This window comes from Pleurodeles waltl, chromosome 8, assembly GCF_031143425.1.
Source record: "Pleurodeles waltl isolate 20211129_DDA chromosome 8, aPleWal1.hap1.20221129, whole genome shotgun sequence".
In the NCBI taxonomy this organism is placed as follows: Eukaryota; Metazoa; Chordata; class Amphibia; order Caudata; family Salamandridae; genus Pleurodeles; species Pleurodeles waltl.
Genome location: NC_090447.1, coordinates 313,770,811 through 313,791,180, shown reverse-complemented (window position 1 = coordinate 313,791,180; position 20,370 = coordinate 313,770,811). Strand labels below are relative to the sequence as shown.

At 42.9% G+C, this 20,370-nt stretch overlaps 1 protein-coding gene across 1 annotated transcript in view; it reads right to left on the bottom strand.

Annotated features, from left to right (window-relative positions):
• The window catches only part of TBX19 (T-box transcription factor 19), a 217,059-nt gene that overhangs the window by 148,706 nt on the left and 47,983 nt on the right, over positions 1–20,370 (bottom strand). Inside the window, exon 2 of the mRNA XM_069203128.1 lies at positions 12,706–12,970. Within this exon, the coding sequence (XP_069059229.1) occupies positions 12,706–12,970 (265 nt within the window). The remainder of the gene's footprint in view (positions 1–12,705; positions 12,971–20,370) is intronic.

Genomic DNA, 20,370 nt, shown 5'->3' with positions numbered 1-20,370 from the left:
CACCCTCGTAATGCGCCCCCCCCACGGTTAGCCCCTGCACCTGTTCTCCGCCAGCCTTTTCATGGTGGTGAAACTGCCATGAAAATGCCGGTGGAGAACCAGGTTGAAATCAGCAGGGCGGCTGTTTGCAACCTGCACCCACCGTCAGCCTGTTGGAATCATTGATCCCAGTGGGGATGGCAGTACCCTGGTGGTTGGACCGCCAGAGTTTTAATGTAGCGGTAGGACAACCCTTTAATGCCAAACAATTCTTTTAAATGATTTATGTTGAAGTGTGATTATTTCATTTTATAATTCTATTCTGAAAACCTTTATTATACTTTTATTAGTATGTAGTAGAAATACTTTGTGTTAATATATTACTACTGTTGGTGAATAGAATAATCATAAAAAATAGTTCATTGTATGTTTGCAAACAACATTATTAATTACATTGTTTTGTATAATAAAGACATCACACATTTGTCACATTTTATTTATGTTTTCAAAGTTTATTTATTGTATATTTTGACATTTTTAATCATGTATATTTCATCTGAAAAACAAACATTTCTATAAAGTTAAGTAGATAAAACATTTCTTTTAATTTTTAATAATAAAAAAATGTAAATGACAGTTTCATAGGATTGTACGTAGTACATTTTCAACTTTTATTTTACATTGTTTAAACTTTTTTTAACAATTCTAAAATTGTATTATATAATATTTTCAACATCATTTTAACATGGAATTTTTCAGTATATATTAAATCATTTTATATATTTGATACTTTTTAATGTATAGTTTATACATTTTTTATATTTTATCACAACATTTTTGACATGTTTTACATGTTTCATTTTTTAAACTCTTTTTATACAATGATTCAACATTTTTACAATGTTCCCATTTATTTCTATGGGCAGATAGTCTTTTTTAAGTTTAATGCAGTGGCAATTGTTTTCTGCTAACTTCTATTTTGTAAACTATTTGTGTTATTTTCAGTCTATTTTCCCATAACCAAGTTGTGTTAAGGTGCTGCTGTTCATCGAAATAGGTAAGTCCTGTGTTAAGAACATTTTAAGGGTTTTATGGGTAAGGGAATTTAGGGGAGAGGTTTAGAGAGTAGTTATATTATTGTTTGTGTTTTTGTTTGCATATTTAGAAGTATTAGTGTTACTGTTTTTCACTATTTTGGTAATGTTTCACTATGTTATGTTAAATTATGTTATTTTAGTTATATTTTGATGATTAACAGTTATGTATATGTATTTTTGGGAGTGTAATGTGTTTTGTGGGTGGGTTTTTAAAGGTAATTTAAATTTTTTTGTCAATCTAGCGTGTCTGATGAGTTTATGTTTTTCTTTTTTTTCAATCAAAATCAATTTTGGTTTATAATAAACCAATGTTTTTTCTTTGATTTTCTTTTTTTCAGTTTTAGTGGAGCATTTACTTCTTTTAAAACACTTTTCTGGATTTTTATGGTTACTAGAAACTTTGGATTGCTCCGAGGGGTTTCTATTGAATTTGTTTTATGTTTGCATATTTGTGGGCTTTTTGTACTATATTTTTCCCATTTTTGGTATATTATTAGTTTTTATTACATGGATACAGAGAAAGATCTGCAGCTACGGAAAGTTAAGTTTTATTTATTTAATTTCTTTTGGCTGGGAAATGTAATTTTATAATATTTATGTGAATATTATGTGATTGTTATGTGCACTTGTTTGGTTTATGTGTCATAATTCATTATGAGATGGATTGAGTTAGTTTTTTACTTTCTTGGTTGGTGTCAGATCATGTTACCTGTTCAAAGACACTGACCTGAAATCTTGGCCCAGCAAGACCGATGCACATTGACTGTCCTACCATGTCCCTTAAGGCCCCACGAACCACATTAACAACCGGCATGGAGTGTATCAAATGGAATGGGACAAAATAATAAAAGATCTGATCAGTTGTCTCATAATATCACCCTTCTCACACTTGTATATCCGACATAGCTCTCTGGATTGTGTTTCTGGGTTTTCTATGAGTGCTGTAGTGCAACAAAGATTAACATTAGCAACTTTCACTACTTTCACTACCTTGCTCTCCACCAACATTTACTGCACTCATTCTTCTTCACTCAATCTCATGTCCCTATAAACATGACCAGATTCTCGCTGAATAATGCCTGAAGGGATTAGCTCATTGGCTATTGCCTTGTGCTTGCCTCTGTATCAGATTTGCCAATTACCAAGCCTCTGGCCTCATGGAAGCGCTTTGAGGACTTTGTTTTCAAGTGCTGAAAACAATTTCATGCACTGGTTGAATTCCTGCTCAGTTCGGCAGGACTTTAATTTGAGTCTCTTGAGGGTCCAACTCTGTTCCTGCACTGGTCAGAGCATGTTTTTTAGTGAGCGCGCAGATGAGTCATTTAGGGAGCCATTACGAGTTTTGCAGTCAGAAACATCTGATTGCAAACTCCTTATGAGGAGACTGCCACAGTGCTGGCGGCCTCCCCACTGATCCCATTACAACTTTATCACTGGGCTGACGGGCGGGTACCAAGGTTCATTTCAAGGGTGCTGGGGCCCTCCTCTGGCCCTCTCCACTTGTTCTCTGCCTGCCTTTTCATGATGGTCAGACCACCATGAAAAGGCTGGTGAAGAACAAGGCTGTAATCAGCAGGATGGCGCTGAGTTCAGTGCCGCCCTGGCTGATCACAACCAAGAATGCTGTCATCCCGTTGGGATCAGAGATCCGGGCTGAGATGGCAGTCCCCTGGCAGTTGGACCGCTAGGGTCGTAATGTGGCAGTCAGACCGGTACAGCCACAGTGGTCGGACTGCCAATGTGAGTCTGGTGGTCTTGAGACCACCAGACTCATAATTAAGCCCTTAGTTTGGTTAAGGTGTTTCTAGTAGGTGATGTGAAGTTGAATCTTCTAGAAGGTTGCATGCTGCTTAACAGTCCTAGGGATGAATGCGGCTTCTCCTAGATGAGGGTGTGGTGCATGCGCGCCTAACTGCTCGCAACTTCCTTTTATAGGTTTCTAGATTCCTGAGTCATGGAGAGCGGTGCCACGACTGGTCATGGCATTGAGGAAATCAGAAGTTGGTTCAGGTAAGTGTTTGCTGCTGAACACCTCGATTCCCTAGTTATGGGGCGTGGTCCTGGTGTGACTTTTGTAAGCAAAAATCCAAGATGGCTGCTGAGATATGGAAATTATGTAGAGGTTGACTTCAATTGTAGCCTACCGTACATACTTTTTGGGTTACTTGCTAAATTTAGGGCCAATTTAGCTAACAGATAGCTCCTATATTAGTTGTTGCTAGCACCATGGCATTTGGAATTTGGGTTGGTGTCTGTGTCCTGAGCGATGCAGTCTGCCAACCCAAGTGTCTTTGAAATAATTCATTAGTTGTTGGCTATTTCTGTGACAGTGACATAGGTTAGTCCTATCATTTTTTTTATTACAAAGGCAAATTAGCTGCTTGTAGAATATTCTACACCTAATGCAGATTTCTGGAGGTGCCTCCATACACTTTGGTTGAAATGACAGTAACGGTCTTGTAAGGCAGTGTGAGGGTAAATTTGTTTAATGGTTTGAACCATGGCTTGCTCAAAGTCTATGATTTCTGGGGAGGTAGTAGTTATTGGTTTTATGTCTCATATGGATTGAGAGGTTGTAGTAAGTGCTGCTTTGTGTATTTGGTAGCATGGCATATATAAAAGGGATATTTGTGTTTTAATACTTACCATGTATTGTGTATACCTATGTGAATGGTTTGGGTATGTGAATGGTTTGGGACACATTTGGAAGGTCCCATCCGTCATACATGTTTTACATTGGCTACGTTTTAAAACATTATCTGTTGCAGAGAATATTAGGATCCGTTTTCCATTATTTAGGTTGTTATGTAAAAGGAATGGTTCCTCATTATGTGTAATTGTTAAATGTTCAGGTATGTATATGTCTTGGTATCTTCCTGGGGCAGGTGGGTTCTCCCTGATGGCTTTTTTAGTTTGTGCAATTAAATGTTTTAAAGTAAGGACAGTTAATAGTTGACCTGTGATATTTTCGGGGACTTTAAGTAGTATATTTGCTTGTGAATTCCTGGGAGCTAGTGCTTGCCTCTGTTATATCCGGCAATATCTCCCTTACTTCTAGTTCTGTTATATTTGGCAGATGGTTGTGCTCAGTGGCGGCTCCTCCACTAAGACGGAGGAGCGTCACCCCCCTGCTTTCAGCAGAAGGGGAAGGAAAAATAAAATGATAATAACGAAGTGTTACTATAATTTTATTTTTCGATGAACCAGGTTAGGGCTGGGTGGTGCTGGAGGGGCCTGGAGGGAGGAGTGGTTGATGCACCATAAGTGTACATGTGTGTTTGGCTGGCTGTGTTCAGCAGGCCAAACACTGATGCACACTTTGCATTTCTCCATCCGGCTGCATTGAATAGCCGGGAGGAGAAAGTGCACAGGGTACCACTCCGTCTGTCAGCACCGAAAGGTGCTCACACCAATCACTGCACTGCCGTCATGCTGGGGACAGTATCGTCGTGATTCGAGGGGAGTCTGGAAGCCTGTCTGCTGACAGAGGAGACGAACCTGCCTCTGTAGGAAAGAGGTACGTGTTTTTTTTCTTTCTTTTTTTATTTATTCCCTCCCCTATCCCGCCACCCCTGTTCAGTACAGCCGCCACCAGTTGTGCTCTTTTACATAAATCATCTTTTGAACTTACCCTCCAATAGCATGATTTAGTAACTGCTTTCCTTTCTGTGAAGTGATATACTTTGCAGCTCCTGTCATTGTATCTGAAAGTAGTGTAATAATATAAATACATGAAATAATTCAAAGTTTGTACATTTGTTAATTACATGTAAAACGTGCAACTACTTCTATTTTGTAGACTTAAATGTGTGTTCTGTTTAGATGTTTTGCATGGTTTTGCAGCTTTTCCTTTGGGAGTGTTCTAATGTGGAGCAGGTGCTTCTTTTTCTGTGAGTTTATGCTTTTGTATTAGTTTATGTATTAATTAATGTGTGTGTACTTACTTTTCATGCCTTTTTGCTGGTTTGTGATCATTTTTATTTTCTAGCAGTTGATAGCTTTTTCAAGCTGTAGGTTTTTCTTTTAAGAAGTTTATATAAAGAGATGGAAGTTGGAGAGTATTTCATTATTTATTTGTTTTTATTAATTGCTTTTTAGTTAAAATATAAGTGTGTTTACTTGGTTAAGTAGTTGCTGAGATGTTTATATTTCTTCTTTAATGGTCTGGTGAGAAAATCCAGCAGAGTTTCCTCATTTTGCAATGTTTGTCCTTTTTGAAGTAGTTAGTTGTTTAAATTAGTGTGCCTTTTATATTGTTCAGTTAATTGTTTGATTTTATTGGTTAAAGTTGTTTATAGTTTTAGTGTATTGTACGATTTAGTTTCAGTTTGATATTTTTAGTACAGTCCTTCCAAAATCGATGCTAATGTAGGTATAATTTTTGATATGATATATCTTTCATAATATTTAGATTGTAATTTAAATGATTGTAGTTAATGCTATTTTTTTGGGTTGCCTTCTTATAATTTTAGTTATACAATTTTTTCGGTTGGATGGTAAAGATTTAGTTGATGTAATTTATTTGTATTTAATTTAAGTATGTGTATAAAATGTTTTAGGTTTATTTGATGTAATTTTTTTATGCAAAAAATGTTTTTATATATTCATTAATGATTGTTTAATTATTTTGGTGAAATTATTTTAATCAATATTGTGTGCATCGATATTTTTGACATATTGCATTTTTAATTAAAGGTAATTGTATTTTTGTATTCAATATTTTTGTTTTCGACATAGTCAAAATCCACATTTTTAAGAATGATATTTGTGTTCTCGATATTTGAGGTTTTACTAATTAAGTATAGGAAGTCGATATCTTTGTTATTGATATTTAATTTCCAATATGTTTGTGTTTTGATATTGTATGCATCAATATTATGTGAGTTATTCCCATATGGCTCCTACTCTGTTGGGCCGTTAGACTAAGTTTTCCAGTGGCAAAGCTAAGAGTGGTCATTGCCATCAGAAAATTGATAAACTGATGGTCTGCCCAACTCAGAATAGAGGGGGCCAACCTTGTGTTTGGCAGGCAAGTTACTCCGTCATGTTTGTGCAGAGTACCCTGTTTGTCAAACTTTAAACCAACCCCCTAGTGCACATTGGGTTGTATTTTTGGGGATTTTGCTTTGCTGGATTGTATAAATATGTCTCCAACATCAGAATTTCAGATCTACGCATTTAACACAGGAGAACATGGTATTCCCAGAGTAACACAAAGGAACTTTGGGCCCAATTGCAAAGTTGGCGGTCTGACTGCCGGACCGCCAATATGGCAGTGGGTAGGACGCCACTAAGCCAGTGGCCTCCACACTGCCATATTATGATGTTCTCGCGGGGCCAGGCGTTGACAGTGCAGCGGCATTGGCTTTGGCTCCAAGGGAGAGCCAAGGCCAATGCCGCCGCACTATCTGTGCGGCAATCACAGTCAGAATGCGCACTGTTGTCATTACGAATTCTGACTGTGCTGACGGACGGCCTCAGCACTGGCCATGACATGGACATGGGTGATGCAGGGGCCGCCTTGTGATCCAGTCTCTGCCTTTCTGCCAGTCTTTTCATAGCGGTGTCCCCACCATGAAAAGGCCGGTGGAAAGGCAAGTCGTGATCAGCACGGTTGTGCCGACATTGGCACCGCCAATCTTGACCACGGCTGTCCCCACCACCAGCGCACCAGGATCCAAGATCCTCGGGGTGGGGGGGTCTTGTGGCGGTCCAACCACCAGCATCATAATCTGACGGTTGGACCGCCAAGGTTGTGGAGGTCGGACCACCACCATGGGTACGGCAGTCTAAGGACTGCTGTTCTAATTATCAGGCCCTATATTTTTGTATTAAACCTGTTGTCTGTTTTATTTTTCCTGCAGTACTGAAAGACCATGCTGTAAACTATTACATTTGCCCTTAGTTTAAGTTGGGAAGTGTGTCTTTTACATGCAGTGCAGGCAGTTACCTTGCTGCATGATAGGGAAAGGGCAGGAATGCACGGTACATAACATGGCACTTTCTGTGTCTTTTCCCTGCACTGGCGCCCAATGTGCAGCCTAGTGCCAATGCAGGCACCCTTCCACACTAGTGCAAGGCTGCCTGCACTGCAGACAGGATTGTTTTTGTGCAGGAAGGACTACCTTCCTGCAGAAAAAACTATCCTCAGAGGCATTTTCCTTTTCCTCTGTGTGCTGCAAAATGCAACACACTTAGAAAGAAGAGAAATAAAAATATTTCCCCTTGCTGCGCCTCACCTGGGGAGGTGTAGGATTTTGACAAATTCCCAGGTCTACCAGAATTGGTAAATCTGGGAATGCACCGAAATCTATGGGTGAATGCTCCACCATGGAACGTCTTCCCCGGGCCGAATAATGCAACACAGCAATTTGTGCTGCATTGCGTTAATAAAGATTTATCAAGCCAGGCAAGGCCACACAAGATAGCATTGTATCACTCTTGCACCCCATTGTGTTGCGCAAGAGTGGTGCAACTCTTTGATAAATATGCCCATAAATTCATTTTAGTGAACTTGTCTGTTTTGGCTTTAAGCATATCTTTCAGTATAACTACTTAGTTGTGGGAAAAGCATACTCTGTACATTTTCACAAAATCATACATAAGGAATTTGAATAAAAAACAATATAGTCATTTGTTATACGCGCGCCTGCGATGGTGACTACTAAAACAAAATGAAAGAAAACCAGCCTCTGTGTAGCTAGTTACTACGGTGCTAAAATAGCAAAAGTATCTGGAAATAGGGGATAGACAAATCGCCAGTTTGATGCTGAAAAAACTATTTTTCAAAAAAGTGTTTCCTTGCTATAAGTTATTTTCGTTGCATGCCCGTTTTACATACATAGCTTAGTGAATGTTGAGCTCAGTGGCTGAGATTTTGGTACTCCAAAACACAAACGGACGAGGCTGCTACTGTCCGTGTTCTTCCTCTCCTGCGTGTGAACAACGTGCACTAGCTTTTGTGTTTTTGTGTGGGGGACTTGTACCAATGCTTTCTAAGATAGATGACAGCTTCTTTTTTTTTAACACTAACCTAGTGGATTTCGACTTGCACGGCTGGAAACAATCGCGTTTCTCAGTCCTGTATATGGTTTGCATATTGAAGGAACTTGCAGCTGCAGTGTGCCTGCTCTCTCTGAGAAACACTTACACAGATGACATGCCAGCTTTACATATCCTTTGTGTAAGGGCAGCTTTCCTGCTTCTTGCAGTGAAAGAAGGTGACCTTGCTGCTACTTTGTTGGACATGTTCTGTGGCGAGGTAAGCTTGCAATGCTTTCACCATGCTAACTGTTCGGTATGTGAGGGAAGCTTGCCTCATTCCCCCATACGTTCTGTATGTTTTCACTACAAGTTCAGTGAGTTTTCACTATGCAAGTGCCAAAACTATTGGCTTCGTCAATTTTTGTTTTCAAGAGATCTTATTTCAGTGCTAATTTTCAGATCAGCGCTAGAGGTGGCTAGGAATTACAGCTATAAGTGGGTCTTCAAAGCCGCCTTTGGTTATTTTAATTAGCAAATTTACCACTTCTGGGCGTTATTTTAAAAATGCCACCCTGTCAATAGTTTATTCTGGGAAAATGAAGAGACCCAATGATGCATAATTTCCAGCTACCGCAGAGCCTCATAAAAGATGTAACAACATCCTGCTTCCCTCAGCCACTTAATGGGGGAATCCTTGGTAGGGCCAATCCACGTGCACATATATTCCATTAGTACTGTCCATTTGAGCAGCTAAGTGGCTCATTATCAGTGGTTTGCTCAAAGGGAAAATTCAGAAACTTAACATATGTTTGAATCCATGCAATCTTTAATTGCCATTGAGAAAAGAACCATCCACTTCTGAGATGGGTTGGGGGTGTTTTGGAATAAGCGTACATCCTTTCGACAGAAACTTCAGAATCTTCAACCAGTGTTTTCGCTGCTAATCTGAGATTGGCAAGCAGTACCGTTTTAAGGATTTGTGGGGTTTCGGGCAAGATATATTGTTGAGCCTCCTGTTCAGAATAAATGTGAATTTATTACCCAATTTGAGCAAGTTCAAACTCTTGTGATGCTAAACAAATATTGAAATATACAGTAACCTTTCAAGAGCAAGCATAAACAGACAATAATTCAGGTCCGCAAGCTAAACGATACCATAACAAACCTTGAACAAGCATTGATAAAAGTACTTATTTCTGTGCTAGAATCTAAATTCCTTTTTTGCTTTGGCAAAAAGGATGACTTTGTGTATGGTTATTGAATTAGATCATAATAATAAAATATGATGCATGCACATAGCAGCTCATTGCTAGATATTACTAATCACAAATAAAACCCCTTGCACAAATGGCATTCTTGCCCCAACAGTGAAAATGTAAGCACTTCTTGAAGGATTTTACCATTGTTAGGGTGTCAGACCTTAATAAGTAAATTTACAATGGGACACAAATAGGTCGATTAACCTTTTGACTCATATTAAGAAGTTCTTACCCTAGCTCCCGTACATAAATCAATAGTCAATACACAATAATCAGTAATCATTAGCAATCAATAATCAGTAGAGTCAGTAAACGTCACGCACCATGACCTTTCAGCCATGAATAACCACATCTTTAGTAAGTTTATTTCCCTTATATTAACAATGCTAAGGTCATGTGGATTAATATCAAAATCAAATGAAACACATATAAAAACAACACTGGTTGTCCAAAACGGCGGAAGAAACACAATCTAATCAAAAGCTTGAACCACAACACATTCTAAAGCTACAGTGCAAATCAATAACAGAGTCAGCTGCGACAAAGTTATAACATACATAGAATTCAGCAAAGTAATTCATCAATCATCAATCCCTGTAATTGTCAGTCATTTGTGAGAGCCCTTAACGAACGTCCGATTAGCATCAGCATGTTGGGCTTCATACAAAACAATTTAGGAACACAAATTTAGAAAAAACATCTAACTATGGATCTGTCAAAACAGAGCAGCTGGTACCTAGAACGAAAAGGCATAGAATGCATAACAGTAAATTTCTAATTAAAACACCTGCGCTAGCACCATGCCACTGAGGGAAGTATGATCATTTTACTCTAAATTATGCTCCGGTTTTTCACTGCTGTCTTATTTCTATGTGTACATTTCTGTGGCTTGAGAATGACATGTGACTATCCAGAGTAAGAGAAACAGGAGGGATGGGAGACAGGAGAAAATCAGAAGAGTGAAGGCAATGGTAAACCAAGAGAGATGAGATAGAGAGAGGAGGGAGCTAAAGACAGAGATGAGGTAGCGAGAATTAAAGACAGAAATGTGAAGTAGCCAGAAAAATGTTACAGAGAGATAAAAAATGTAGTGGTAGATACAAAGCAACATGGTAGATAGGTAAGGTTTCAGAGTGAGGTAGAGAGGGAGAGTTAGAGATAAGGGCATAGGAATGTAGCGAGAGCTAGATGGGGTGGAGTACACTGAGGTTTGAGGTAGAAAGAGAAGTAAGATACAAAGAAAGCTGGGTTAGAGAGGGGTAGAGACAGAAAGAGGCAGACAGTCTGAGGCAGTGAGAGAGGCAGAGAGAGAGAGATGCCAGGTAAAGAGCTGTGAGGCCGCCAGAGGGCAGAATGAGGAGACGTAGAGAACGAATTGGCAGGCAAAGAGAGTAATGAGACAGAGAGAAAGGTAGCAAGAGGGGAGTGAAGGGTAGAATAACAAGGCGTAGAGGCAAAGATGGTGAAGTAGATATACAGAGGTGAGGCAGAGAGAGAAGTGAGGTCAGTACAGATGTAGAGTAAGGAGAGTAATGTATAGAAAGAGCTAATAGGTGGAGTTGGGGAGTTGAAAAGGTATAGAGGCGGATAGCTTCCTCATTTGCATGGGGGTGTGGGGAGGGTCCCCTTGAGTTTACACCGGTGCTACATGTGCAACAATGTGACCTGTGTAACAGAAGAGGCCACACAACCATCTGCTGCCCCTTCTGTAATACCAATGTGCCCCATGTCACTAAATGTGGATGCACACACCTGTTATGCTCGTGGGACACTTTTGATAATATGGCTCCAGGTGTGAATTTGACAGGAAAAATCACAGAACTGGCAGAAAAGAGAGAATGGAAATTCGTCAGACACACAAAACCCTTTTTGTTAAACGGCTGTAGTACTCCTTAAAACACTGGCAACATTTATAAACCCGTTAGTCATGCCATTAAGTATTTTTTTATGTCTTATATTGTACTGAATAATAAAGTACAGTTTGGGAGCATACTAATATTTGTAAGAATATAGGATTTAATTCACAGGGATGTATTTAACAGGCACAAATCTAGTCCTCATTATTTCACCCTTTGTTTGGATTACATTTCCAGATTTTATGGAAGTCACAAAAATTCGATGGTGCAATCATGTAAATTCCAAAAAAGAGGACGGGTCCTCAAGCAGGGTGTCCAAGAAGCAAACAATGATCATATGCAAATACTGTATACATGTGATTTGGAATTTATTTTTACTTTTTTCTGTGATAGGGAAAATATTTTTCCCCAAGAAGAAACCTATTCCCTCCACCCCCACATAATGTGAGGGTCTTTTATTATCCATTTTGAAACTCACTTACTCTCACATTTACAGGAGTACTTCTCCATGTGCTCGCAGAGTAAAACACAAAATGTAAACGGTTTGTGCATATCCAAAAAGCTGTTACTTTGCTCCTGAGCACAAGAACTTGTACGGCCAACCCCAGCACAACACCACTAAATCCCTCCCCTAAGTCTGATTTACTTAACTTATTGCATCGAATCGGTGTAACTTTCTCCATCGGTAAATAGAACTCAGCATGAGTAAATAAAAAACCCTGATATATAATCTGATTATTCGCATTGCATTGTATAGTGTGTTATATGTATGAATTTTAGAATCGCAAATCCAACCCTATGCACACCTAAATGACAATTAGATGTGCAAACGTTTTTTGTGAATGATTCCTGGCTCATAGATGTTACTGTAAAAAAAAAAGCAGGTGTATTCTTCAATAAAAAATCCCTTCCAGTCCTGCTTTCAATTTGTAATGTCACCTGGTTTGGCATCAGCTACGTGTATCGGCTGCTCTGCACATAGCGTCTTTCTTTTCAGCGCAAACAAAAATTGTCCTATGACATCCGTAACATGTTTTCTGATCTCAAAGCGAAAGCTGCCTTCTTGCTTTTCCAAAGACCATGCCAATTCAAAACCATAAACGTAATTATCGTAATTTGGAGCTAAACATGGTAATTATTTAATTTAGGAGCAGCTTTTGTTCAGGCATTATACTCCTGCCAACATTCCACTTAAGGCAACTAACGGAGAGTCCTATGAATACCTAATATCCACAACAATTTTGCTCCTTTAGTCCCATGTGAAACACGACATAAGATGGAGACTGAAAAGGCCCCGGTGATTAAGTTAAACATTGCACTCTCTTTCTTAACATCAGGAAGTCCATTAAAATGTAAAAGTGGCAATTAAGAGCTGCTTATTCCTGTTTACATTTGGTCCTCTGGGAATAATTGTCTCCTGAGCCTGAAGAGGCCTTTAAAGATCGCTCTAATTACATAAATGGGCACTTGATATTTCTCTCAGTTCATAGTGTTTGCAGCAGGACACAGGAAGAAAGAGAATGAACGTACCTGTCCCCCTCCGTTGAGTTTGTTGGTGAGTTTGACTTTGCTGAAAGAAATCGAGGCTTTCATCCAATGGGCACCAAAGTTAGGCGAGTCTGGGTGGATGTAGACGCAACTGTGGTTCTGTGACTCAGGCTTGCCAGCGGGCACCCACTCCCCGTTGACATATTTCCAGCGATGAGTGTCTGCTGGGGCGAAGTCCAGCAGAAAAGAGTACATGGCGTTCGGATCTAAACCAGACACACTGATTTTTAACACAGGAAACATGCGCCTAAAAGAGAGCGAAGGGAGGGTGGTCAGGGAAATTAAGGTTATATTTAAAAGCATTGTCAAAGTCAATAGGTCTCGATTTGCGAACACTTGGAAGTGGAAATTGTGCATGTCTGTATGTGCATTTTACTTTTTGCAGCCATATCTAGTGAATTTGATAATTATTTTCTTAGGAAAACGAAGATAAATAGGCATAATTTACAGGAGAAACATTGAGTAAAAAAATGTAAATACCAACAGGGAAAAGCAACAGGAAATATGCATGCATGCAAAGTCAAGGAGAAAAAACACAGTGGGGTTAGCACTCAAGTAAGATCCTGACCTAAGTTGTCTGTCACATTGCTTCTTTTCTATTTACACAACGTGGTCGCATGTAATGAAATGACCACCTCTTTCTGAATTCTTAAGAACCCGAACCCTGCTCTACCTTGCTGTCCTTTTTAACATGGCACTTGGGCCAGACTTCTTCGTCCTGTTCTGCTTGTCATCACAGCATTGTGGATCAGTTGCTCCAGCTTCTGCTTTGCCCTGCCTTGTTGTGAGCACTATATTGAGGCTCACAGCAAACTTGGGGGGCAGAATAACTAAGGACTTACATTGTCCTTGCAAGTCATAGCAAGGCAACATTAGTCCTTAAGTGGGATTTACTAAGCAACACAAAGCCACTATGCTTGGCTTTACGTAGTTTAATAAATACAAAGTACCACAAATCTGCCTTGTGTTACTTTGCACTGGGTAGGCGTTACATGGGTGGAACATGGGTTTTCTCATACAAACAGCCATGTATATTGAATCCACCCCATTTGAAAAGATTTGTACACCTGAGTTTGTGCCAAAATGGGGCACCTACCCAACAGGTGCAGTACTAGGAGACAAATGATAATTTCTTCTAGTTAATTCATCTTTCCTCAGGTGCTGCATTCTGCAGCACAAGTAGAAAGAGAATTGTGCCTCTGAGGATTGTTTTTATGCCAGAAGGAGCCCTTTCCTGAACAAAACAATCATGACTGTAACACAGACAACCTTGCACTACGTACTTTAAGCAAAAGCTATTCATATCTTTGTATATATGAAGCGTTTCTGTCTTTTCATGAAACACGGTACAGCAAGTTGCTTTGCTTCTTTGCGTGAAAGAATAGTGAGTCTGTGACACAGCAGTGCTCTACAGCTCCTCTGACATGCTTGCCGGCCACACTCATTTCCTTTCATTACTGACAGCAAGGGAAGCTCCTATGGGGAGCTTTGCTGCAACACTCTTTTGGTATGCAGAGTGCTCTGCAGCCATTTTTCATAGTCATATTTAGCGAAAGGTTAAACAGTGCTCATGGATAACCTTTTGGGATCTTGCCAAAGTAGTGCCCCATTATTACCACCACCAGCATAATCATTAACACCACCACCATTACCACTACCACATTAATATCACCATTACATCATCACCATACCATCTTTACTACCACCATCATTACCATTATTACACTAACATTACCACTACCATAAACTTGATTACCACCATTATTACCATTACCATCACCGTAACTAATACCACCAACACCATTACCACAACTACCACCATCACCACCACAATACTTACCACCATTACCACCACTGCTATATTAAAAACAAGCGTGGGAGACCATGCTTGATTTTTCCTTTGAATTCACAGCAACATTAGTGAATATTCACAAAGTTTGCTGTGAATTTTTTACAAAAATGCTTTTTTGCCCTGGCAGGGTGCCAGGGGGACCCCAGGTCCAAGGCCAGGGGATTAGGATGTTTCCCCGTCCCTTTTTCTTTTATTGTGTTACATTTTGGGAGTCAGCTGAATCCGAGTCCCAAATGGCTTCCAACAATTCCTTGTTGAAGTGTTGGAAGCCAAACAGATCTCTGCACAAGATCTGACATATTCGCAAATTCTTTATGAACAGATTGTGAAACGTGACTGGTTTATTAATAAATCAGAGATCTCAAACACCTGGCAGCGCGGCGAAATTCTTGTGGCACGTGATATATATTATATATAAAAAGAACTCGGTCCCTTTTTTACTGCAATGCCACTTAAAACAATTACGTTTTATGGCCCCAGGGACGATCCCTCTGGGACATCCTCACAAGGCGGTCAGGGTACCTATAAGTTTTTTTTTTCAGTACATGGGCTGTAAGGCCCTAATTACTGTTACGACGGTCCTAAAACCACCAGATTACGATGCTGGCAGTTGAACTACCAGGAGACTGCCCCCACTGCCAGGATCATGGATCCTGACATGTTGGCGGTGGTGCAAGTTGTGGTCAAGCACGGCAGTGCGATGTCGGCACTGCTGTACTGATCACGAGTTGCCTTTCCGCCAGCCTTTTCAGTGCACGGTCACTGCCATGAAAAGGCTGGCTGAAAGGCAGGAAAGGACTAACAGGGGGCCCCTGCACTGCCCATGACCATGTCGTGGGCAGTTCAGGTGGCGGCCAGCCTGGCAGGAAAGTCATAATACGGCGGTGGGGAGGCCGCTGACTTGGCAACCACCTCCCTACCACTGTATTAGGAGTCCAGGGGTTACATCGCTTGAATCATAATTAGGTCCTAGGTCTTCGAAGCCTGGAATGGCTGCCAAACATCTTTGTTGATGTAAGTCAACAAAATATCATATCATTTGATCTGTCAGTCCAACTGTACTCCCGCACCTGTCGATATCTATCAAATTTGAACCTTAATTCCTCTAAAACTATTGAACAGATTTATACCAAATCACAAAAACATGATTTCTGTGTAAAGATCTAGCTTACTGCCAAATTTGATGTCATTGCGTTCAAGTTCATGGCTGAAGCTCTGACTACATTTCCAATGGAATATTGCATGGGGAACATGCATTTTGAGACACTCCCTTTTCTTAACCCCTGCTTGATGGATCACACAAAATCTTTCCAAAAAGGGGCTGAGAACCTATGAACCTTTTTTCGGAAAAGATTTGTGAACGGCCCCAATGTTATTAGCAAACCAAAAATTCTATTTTCTATGCAAAACTGTCCCAATGACAAGTACAAAGTAGGGACTGCCACTGTGTAACATATATTACCTACAACTATGTAGTTATAGGTAGATCTGCTTTTCTATAGGAATATATCCTTTGGTAATAACTTTGGCAACGTTTGACAAATCACCACAAAACTTTCCAAAAATGTGCTACTTTTTGATTAGTTTGTGCATTGCAAGTTTCAGGGTGATCCATCATGCAGGAGGGCCAAGAAAAAGAGAGTCCCAAAATGCAAAATCCCAGTGCAATTTCTATAGACTTCTTTAGGAGGGTTATTTCAAAAACGGCTGAACGGAATTAAACCAAATTTTGCAGGGAGCTAGATCTTGCTCCTCAGATTGTGCTTTTTGCCATTTTGTGTAAAGCCATTCAGTAGTTATTGTGAAATTAAGGTTGAAAAATAAATGTATATTTTGCCAGTTGGGCTCGTGAGAGTCTCCAAGACTCTCACGAATGTGGCAATTTAAAAATAGAGTGTTCTGATTGGCCCAGGGAGCTTTATTTCCCTTGGACCATCTCGCGCCAGCGGGAGTCGGACTCCCGCTAGAGCGAGCACCCTGATTGACAGCCAGCAACATGAGAAAAATTGCTGGCAGGACTTGGGGATTTAGTCCTCTATCCTGAAATACTGAAAAAAAGAGATAAGAGGGCAGGATAGTGATATGGGGGGGGGGGGGGCAGAGGAACCTCTAAGGCCAAAAAAGAAAAAAAGGCAAAAAAAGATGTAATCCCGGGGTCAAAAAAATAATTGCAGCTGGGCTACATTCAGTTATTATAAGCCTTGGGGACCCTACCCCATGGCCAAAACCAATTTTTATGGGGGGTGGGGGGGTGGATGCAGAGCTGCCCTTCCTGAGCCATTAGAGGCCCCAGGTAGCCCACCTCAAGGGTCAATCTTATTACTTATGGGGGGAAGGACAGGCATTCATTTTTCATGCGGCCCACCTCCTTGACCCCCTAAAGGCCCCAGGGAGCGCATCCCAGGGACAGAAAAATCTGACACAGGTAGAGGGGGGCACATGCACCCCACCCTGATCAATTCATTTTACAGTGGATCACTGTATCCTTTTCATACAGTGGATCACAATATCTTGCTACAGAGGTTGGACTACTTGTGGGTGACTGCATCAACTTTAGGATGTCTGGGATCCTTTTTGGAAAAACAAGAGCAGGTTGTTTAGATGAAACCCTTTTCCTCCAAAGCAAACCCTTTGAAGTGGGAGGTGCCTCAGGGCTTTTACCTGAGCCCCACATTTCAAAGGGAGCCCTACTCTTTTTAATATAGATTTGACCTCATTGGCATTCTTGGTTGAGTCTTTCAGCATTAAATTAAAATCATATGCTGATGATACTCAGCTTGTGCTCACAAATAAAAGAGACTCAGCGAGGGCCAAACAAATGATTGCCCTCTGCATGAAGGCGCTACTTGACTGGCCTAGGGCAAACAAGCTCCAATACAACCCAGACAAAACAGAACTCCTACTGTTTGGGTTGGTTCCACTTCCAGGGTGGACAGGAGCCTGGCCCAGTAGCAACTCCCCTCTGCCTACCCCAACACCGGTGGCAAGAAATCTGGGCACTGTGTTTGATTCACAACTATCCTTTAAAGCCCAGATTACAGAGGTAGTGAAATCTTGCTTCTGGATCTTATCTTATCTTATGAATGGTCATAGAATTTCTGATCTACCTTCCACATGAAGCACAGATTACAGTTGTCAGGGCACTGATTTTGTCAAGGCTGGACTACGTCAATGTTCTGTACCTGGGTCTCCCAGATTATCTAGTCCAAAATCTGCAAGTGGTTCAGAACATGGTGGTCCGCCTACTCTATCAGGTACCTGAACACTCCTCTGTCTCTCATTATTGAGAGAAACTACACTGAAAATCGACTGGCTTTTGGACCGTAAACACATTGGGGGTCATTCTGACCCCGGCGGGCGGCGGGAGCCGCCCGCCTGGAGGGAGCCGCCATATGGCCGCTCCGCGGTCAAAAGACCGCGGAGGCCATTCTGGCTTTCCCGCTTGGCTGGCGGGCGACAGCCAGAAGGCCGCCCGCCAGCCCAGCGGGAAACCTCTCCCCACGAGGAAGCCGGCTCCGAATGGAGCCGGCGGAGTGGAGGATGTGCGACGGGTGCAGTGGCACCCGTCGCGAATTCCAGTGTCTGCAAAGCAGACACTGGAATTCAAAGTGGGGCCCTCTTACGGGGGCCCCTGCAGTGCCCATGCCATTGGCATGGGCACTGCAGCACGACACCCCTCACCGCCATCCTGTTCCTGGCCGTCGGAACCGCCAGGAACAGGATGGCGGTGCTGCGCCGCCATGGGGGATTCCCAGGGCAGCGGAAAACCGGTGGGAGACCGCCGGTTTTCCTGGTCTGACCGCGGCCAAACCGCCGCGGTCAGAATGCCCTGCGGGGCACCGCCAGCCTGTTGGCGGTGCTCCCGCATCCCCGGTCGGAATGACCCCCATAGTGATTTCCCTGCCTGCACTAGTGCGGGCAGGAAAATCTGTGTTTGCTCTCGCTTGGTGGGAGCATTTTTAAATCTCCCACCAAATGGGAGCAAACACTAAGGCCCTCATTCTGACCTTGGCGGTCGGCGGAGAGGCGGCGGTCGGACCGCGAACAGACCGGCGGTATTAAGAATGGCATTCTGACCGCGGCGGTCACCGCCGCGACCGACCGCCACTTCCCCACTCCGACAGCCACGGCGGTCATGACCGACGGGCTGGAGTCTGCGCACTCCGGTCCGGCGGTCGACCCAAGACCGCCAACGGTATCATGACCCTGCTCACCGCCGCGGTTTCTGGTGTTCGGGAACCGCCATGCGAACCATGGCGGTAGGCACTATCGGGGCCAGGGAATTCCTTCCCTGGCACTGATAGGGGTCTCCCCACCCCCCACTGCCCCCCGAGTCCTCCCCCCACACCCTCCACCCCCCTGCCACCCCCCAGAGGTGGTACGAACCCCCTCCCCACCCCCACCCCGACATGCACATACACGCCCCCCGACATGCACACACCCCCAACATGCACATATACACACCCCCTACACACACACATACACAACGGGGACACATACCCGCACACATACATGCCGACATGCGCACCCGCCGAACTACACACATTGCCCATAGGCACAGCAGCACTCCCCGCCCGCATGCACGCACTCACACACCCCCTCTACACACTCACACGCACACCCCCATGCACGCACACATCACACAACACCCCCCACCCCCTCCCCTCACGGACGATCAACTTACCTTGTGCGTTGGTCCTCCGGGAGGTGACAGGAGCCATGGGGAGGTGACCGCCAACAGAAGACCGCCAACAGAAGACCGCCACACAGAAATGTGGGTCGTAATTCTGTGGGCGGTGTTCTGCTGGCGTGGCGGTGGAGGTTGACCAGTCTCCACTTTCCCGCCCACCGCCAGTGTGGCTGCTGGCGGTTTTCCGGCGGAACGCTCCCAGCGGTCAGAATGCGCACAGCGGCATACCGCCGCGGTCGGCGGTCTTCACCGCGGCGGTAACTCGGCGGTCTTGCGAAAAGACCGCCAAGGTCAGAATGACCCCCTAAGTCTACTCCCAGCCGGCGGGAGCTTAAAAAATGCTCCTGTCCACTGGGGGCAGACTTTAGATCTGATTTCCTTACTGTAGTGATGTGGGATTGAAACAGATCCAAATATTGCTCCGGCCCACAGTGAGCAGCATTATTAGCTGTCCCCTGTGGACAGGAGCAATGCCAGCTCATGCTTGATGCAGGGAGCCAGCTGGTGATGCATTGAGGGCCTTGGAGCTCTCTGTGCAGCCCCCATTGAGGATTTGGTGGGTACCCTTGGTAGGCTGGGTGGGCACCAGGGCACCCACCTTTTATTGTGCTGATGGCCCAGTGGATGGGATGCCTGGGGATGAAATCAGCTCAGGGAGAGGGGCAGCGTGCCCTCTCCCCCTCAATATATCACAGGGCCCTAAGTATGGGGTTCCTGGGGTCACAATCGGCACAGGGAGACTAAAAACTGCATCAGGCCTCTGGAGATAGATTCCTCAGGGCTAAAATCGTCTCAGAGGCTTGAGGCGAATTACATTTTCTACCCCTCACAAATGGGATTTAGACCACAAAATAGTACAGAAACAGCACTGCTTATTGTGGTTGAAGAACTCAGATCTTTGATGGACCGCAGAGGCGCAGAAGCTCTGATCTTATTAGATTTGAGTGGGGCCTTCGTCACAGTGGATCAATCCACTCTGAGCCACAGAATCTCTAATGTTGGAGTCACGGGTTCTCCCCTTAAGTGGCTTTCCTCCTTTTTGGAAAACAGAACCTTTCAGGTGCTTGACCACTCCTGTTATTCAAAGAGTCTTCCTCTAAAGTAG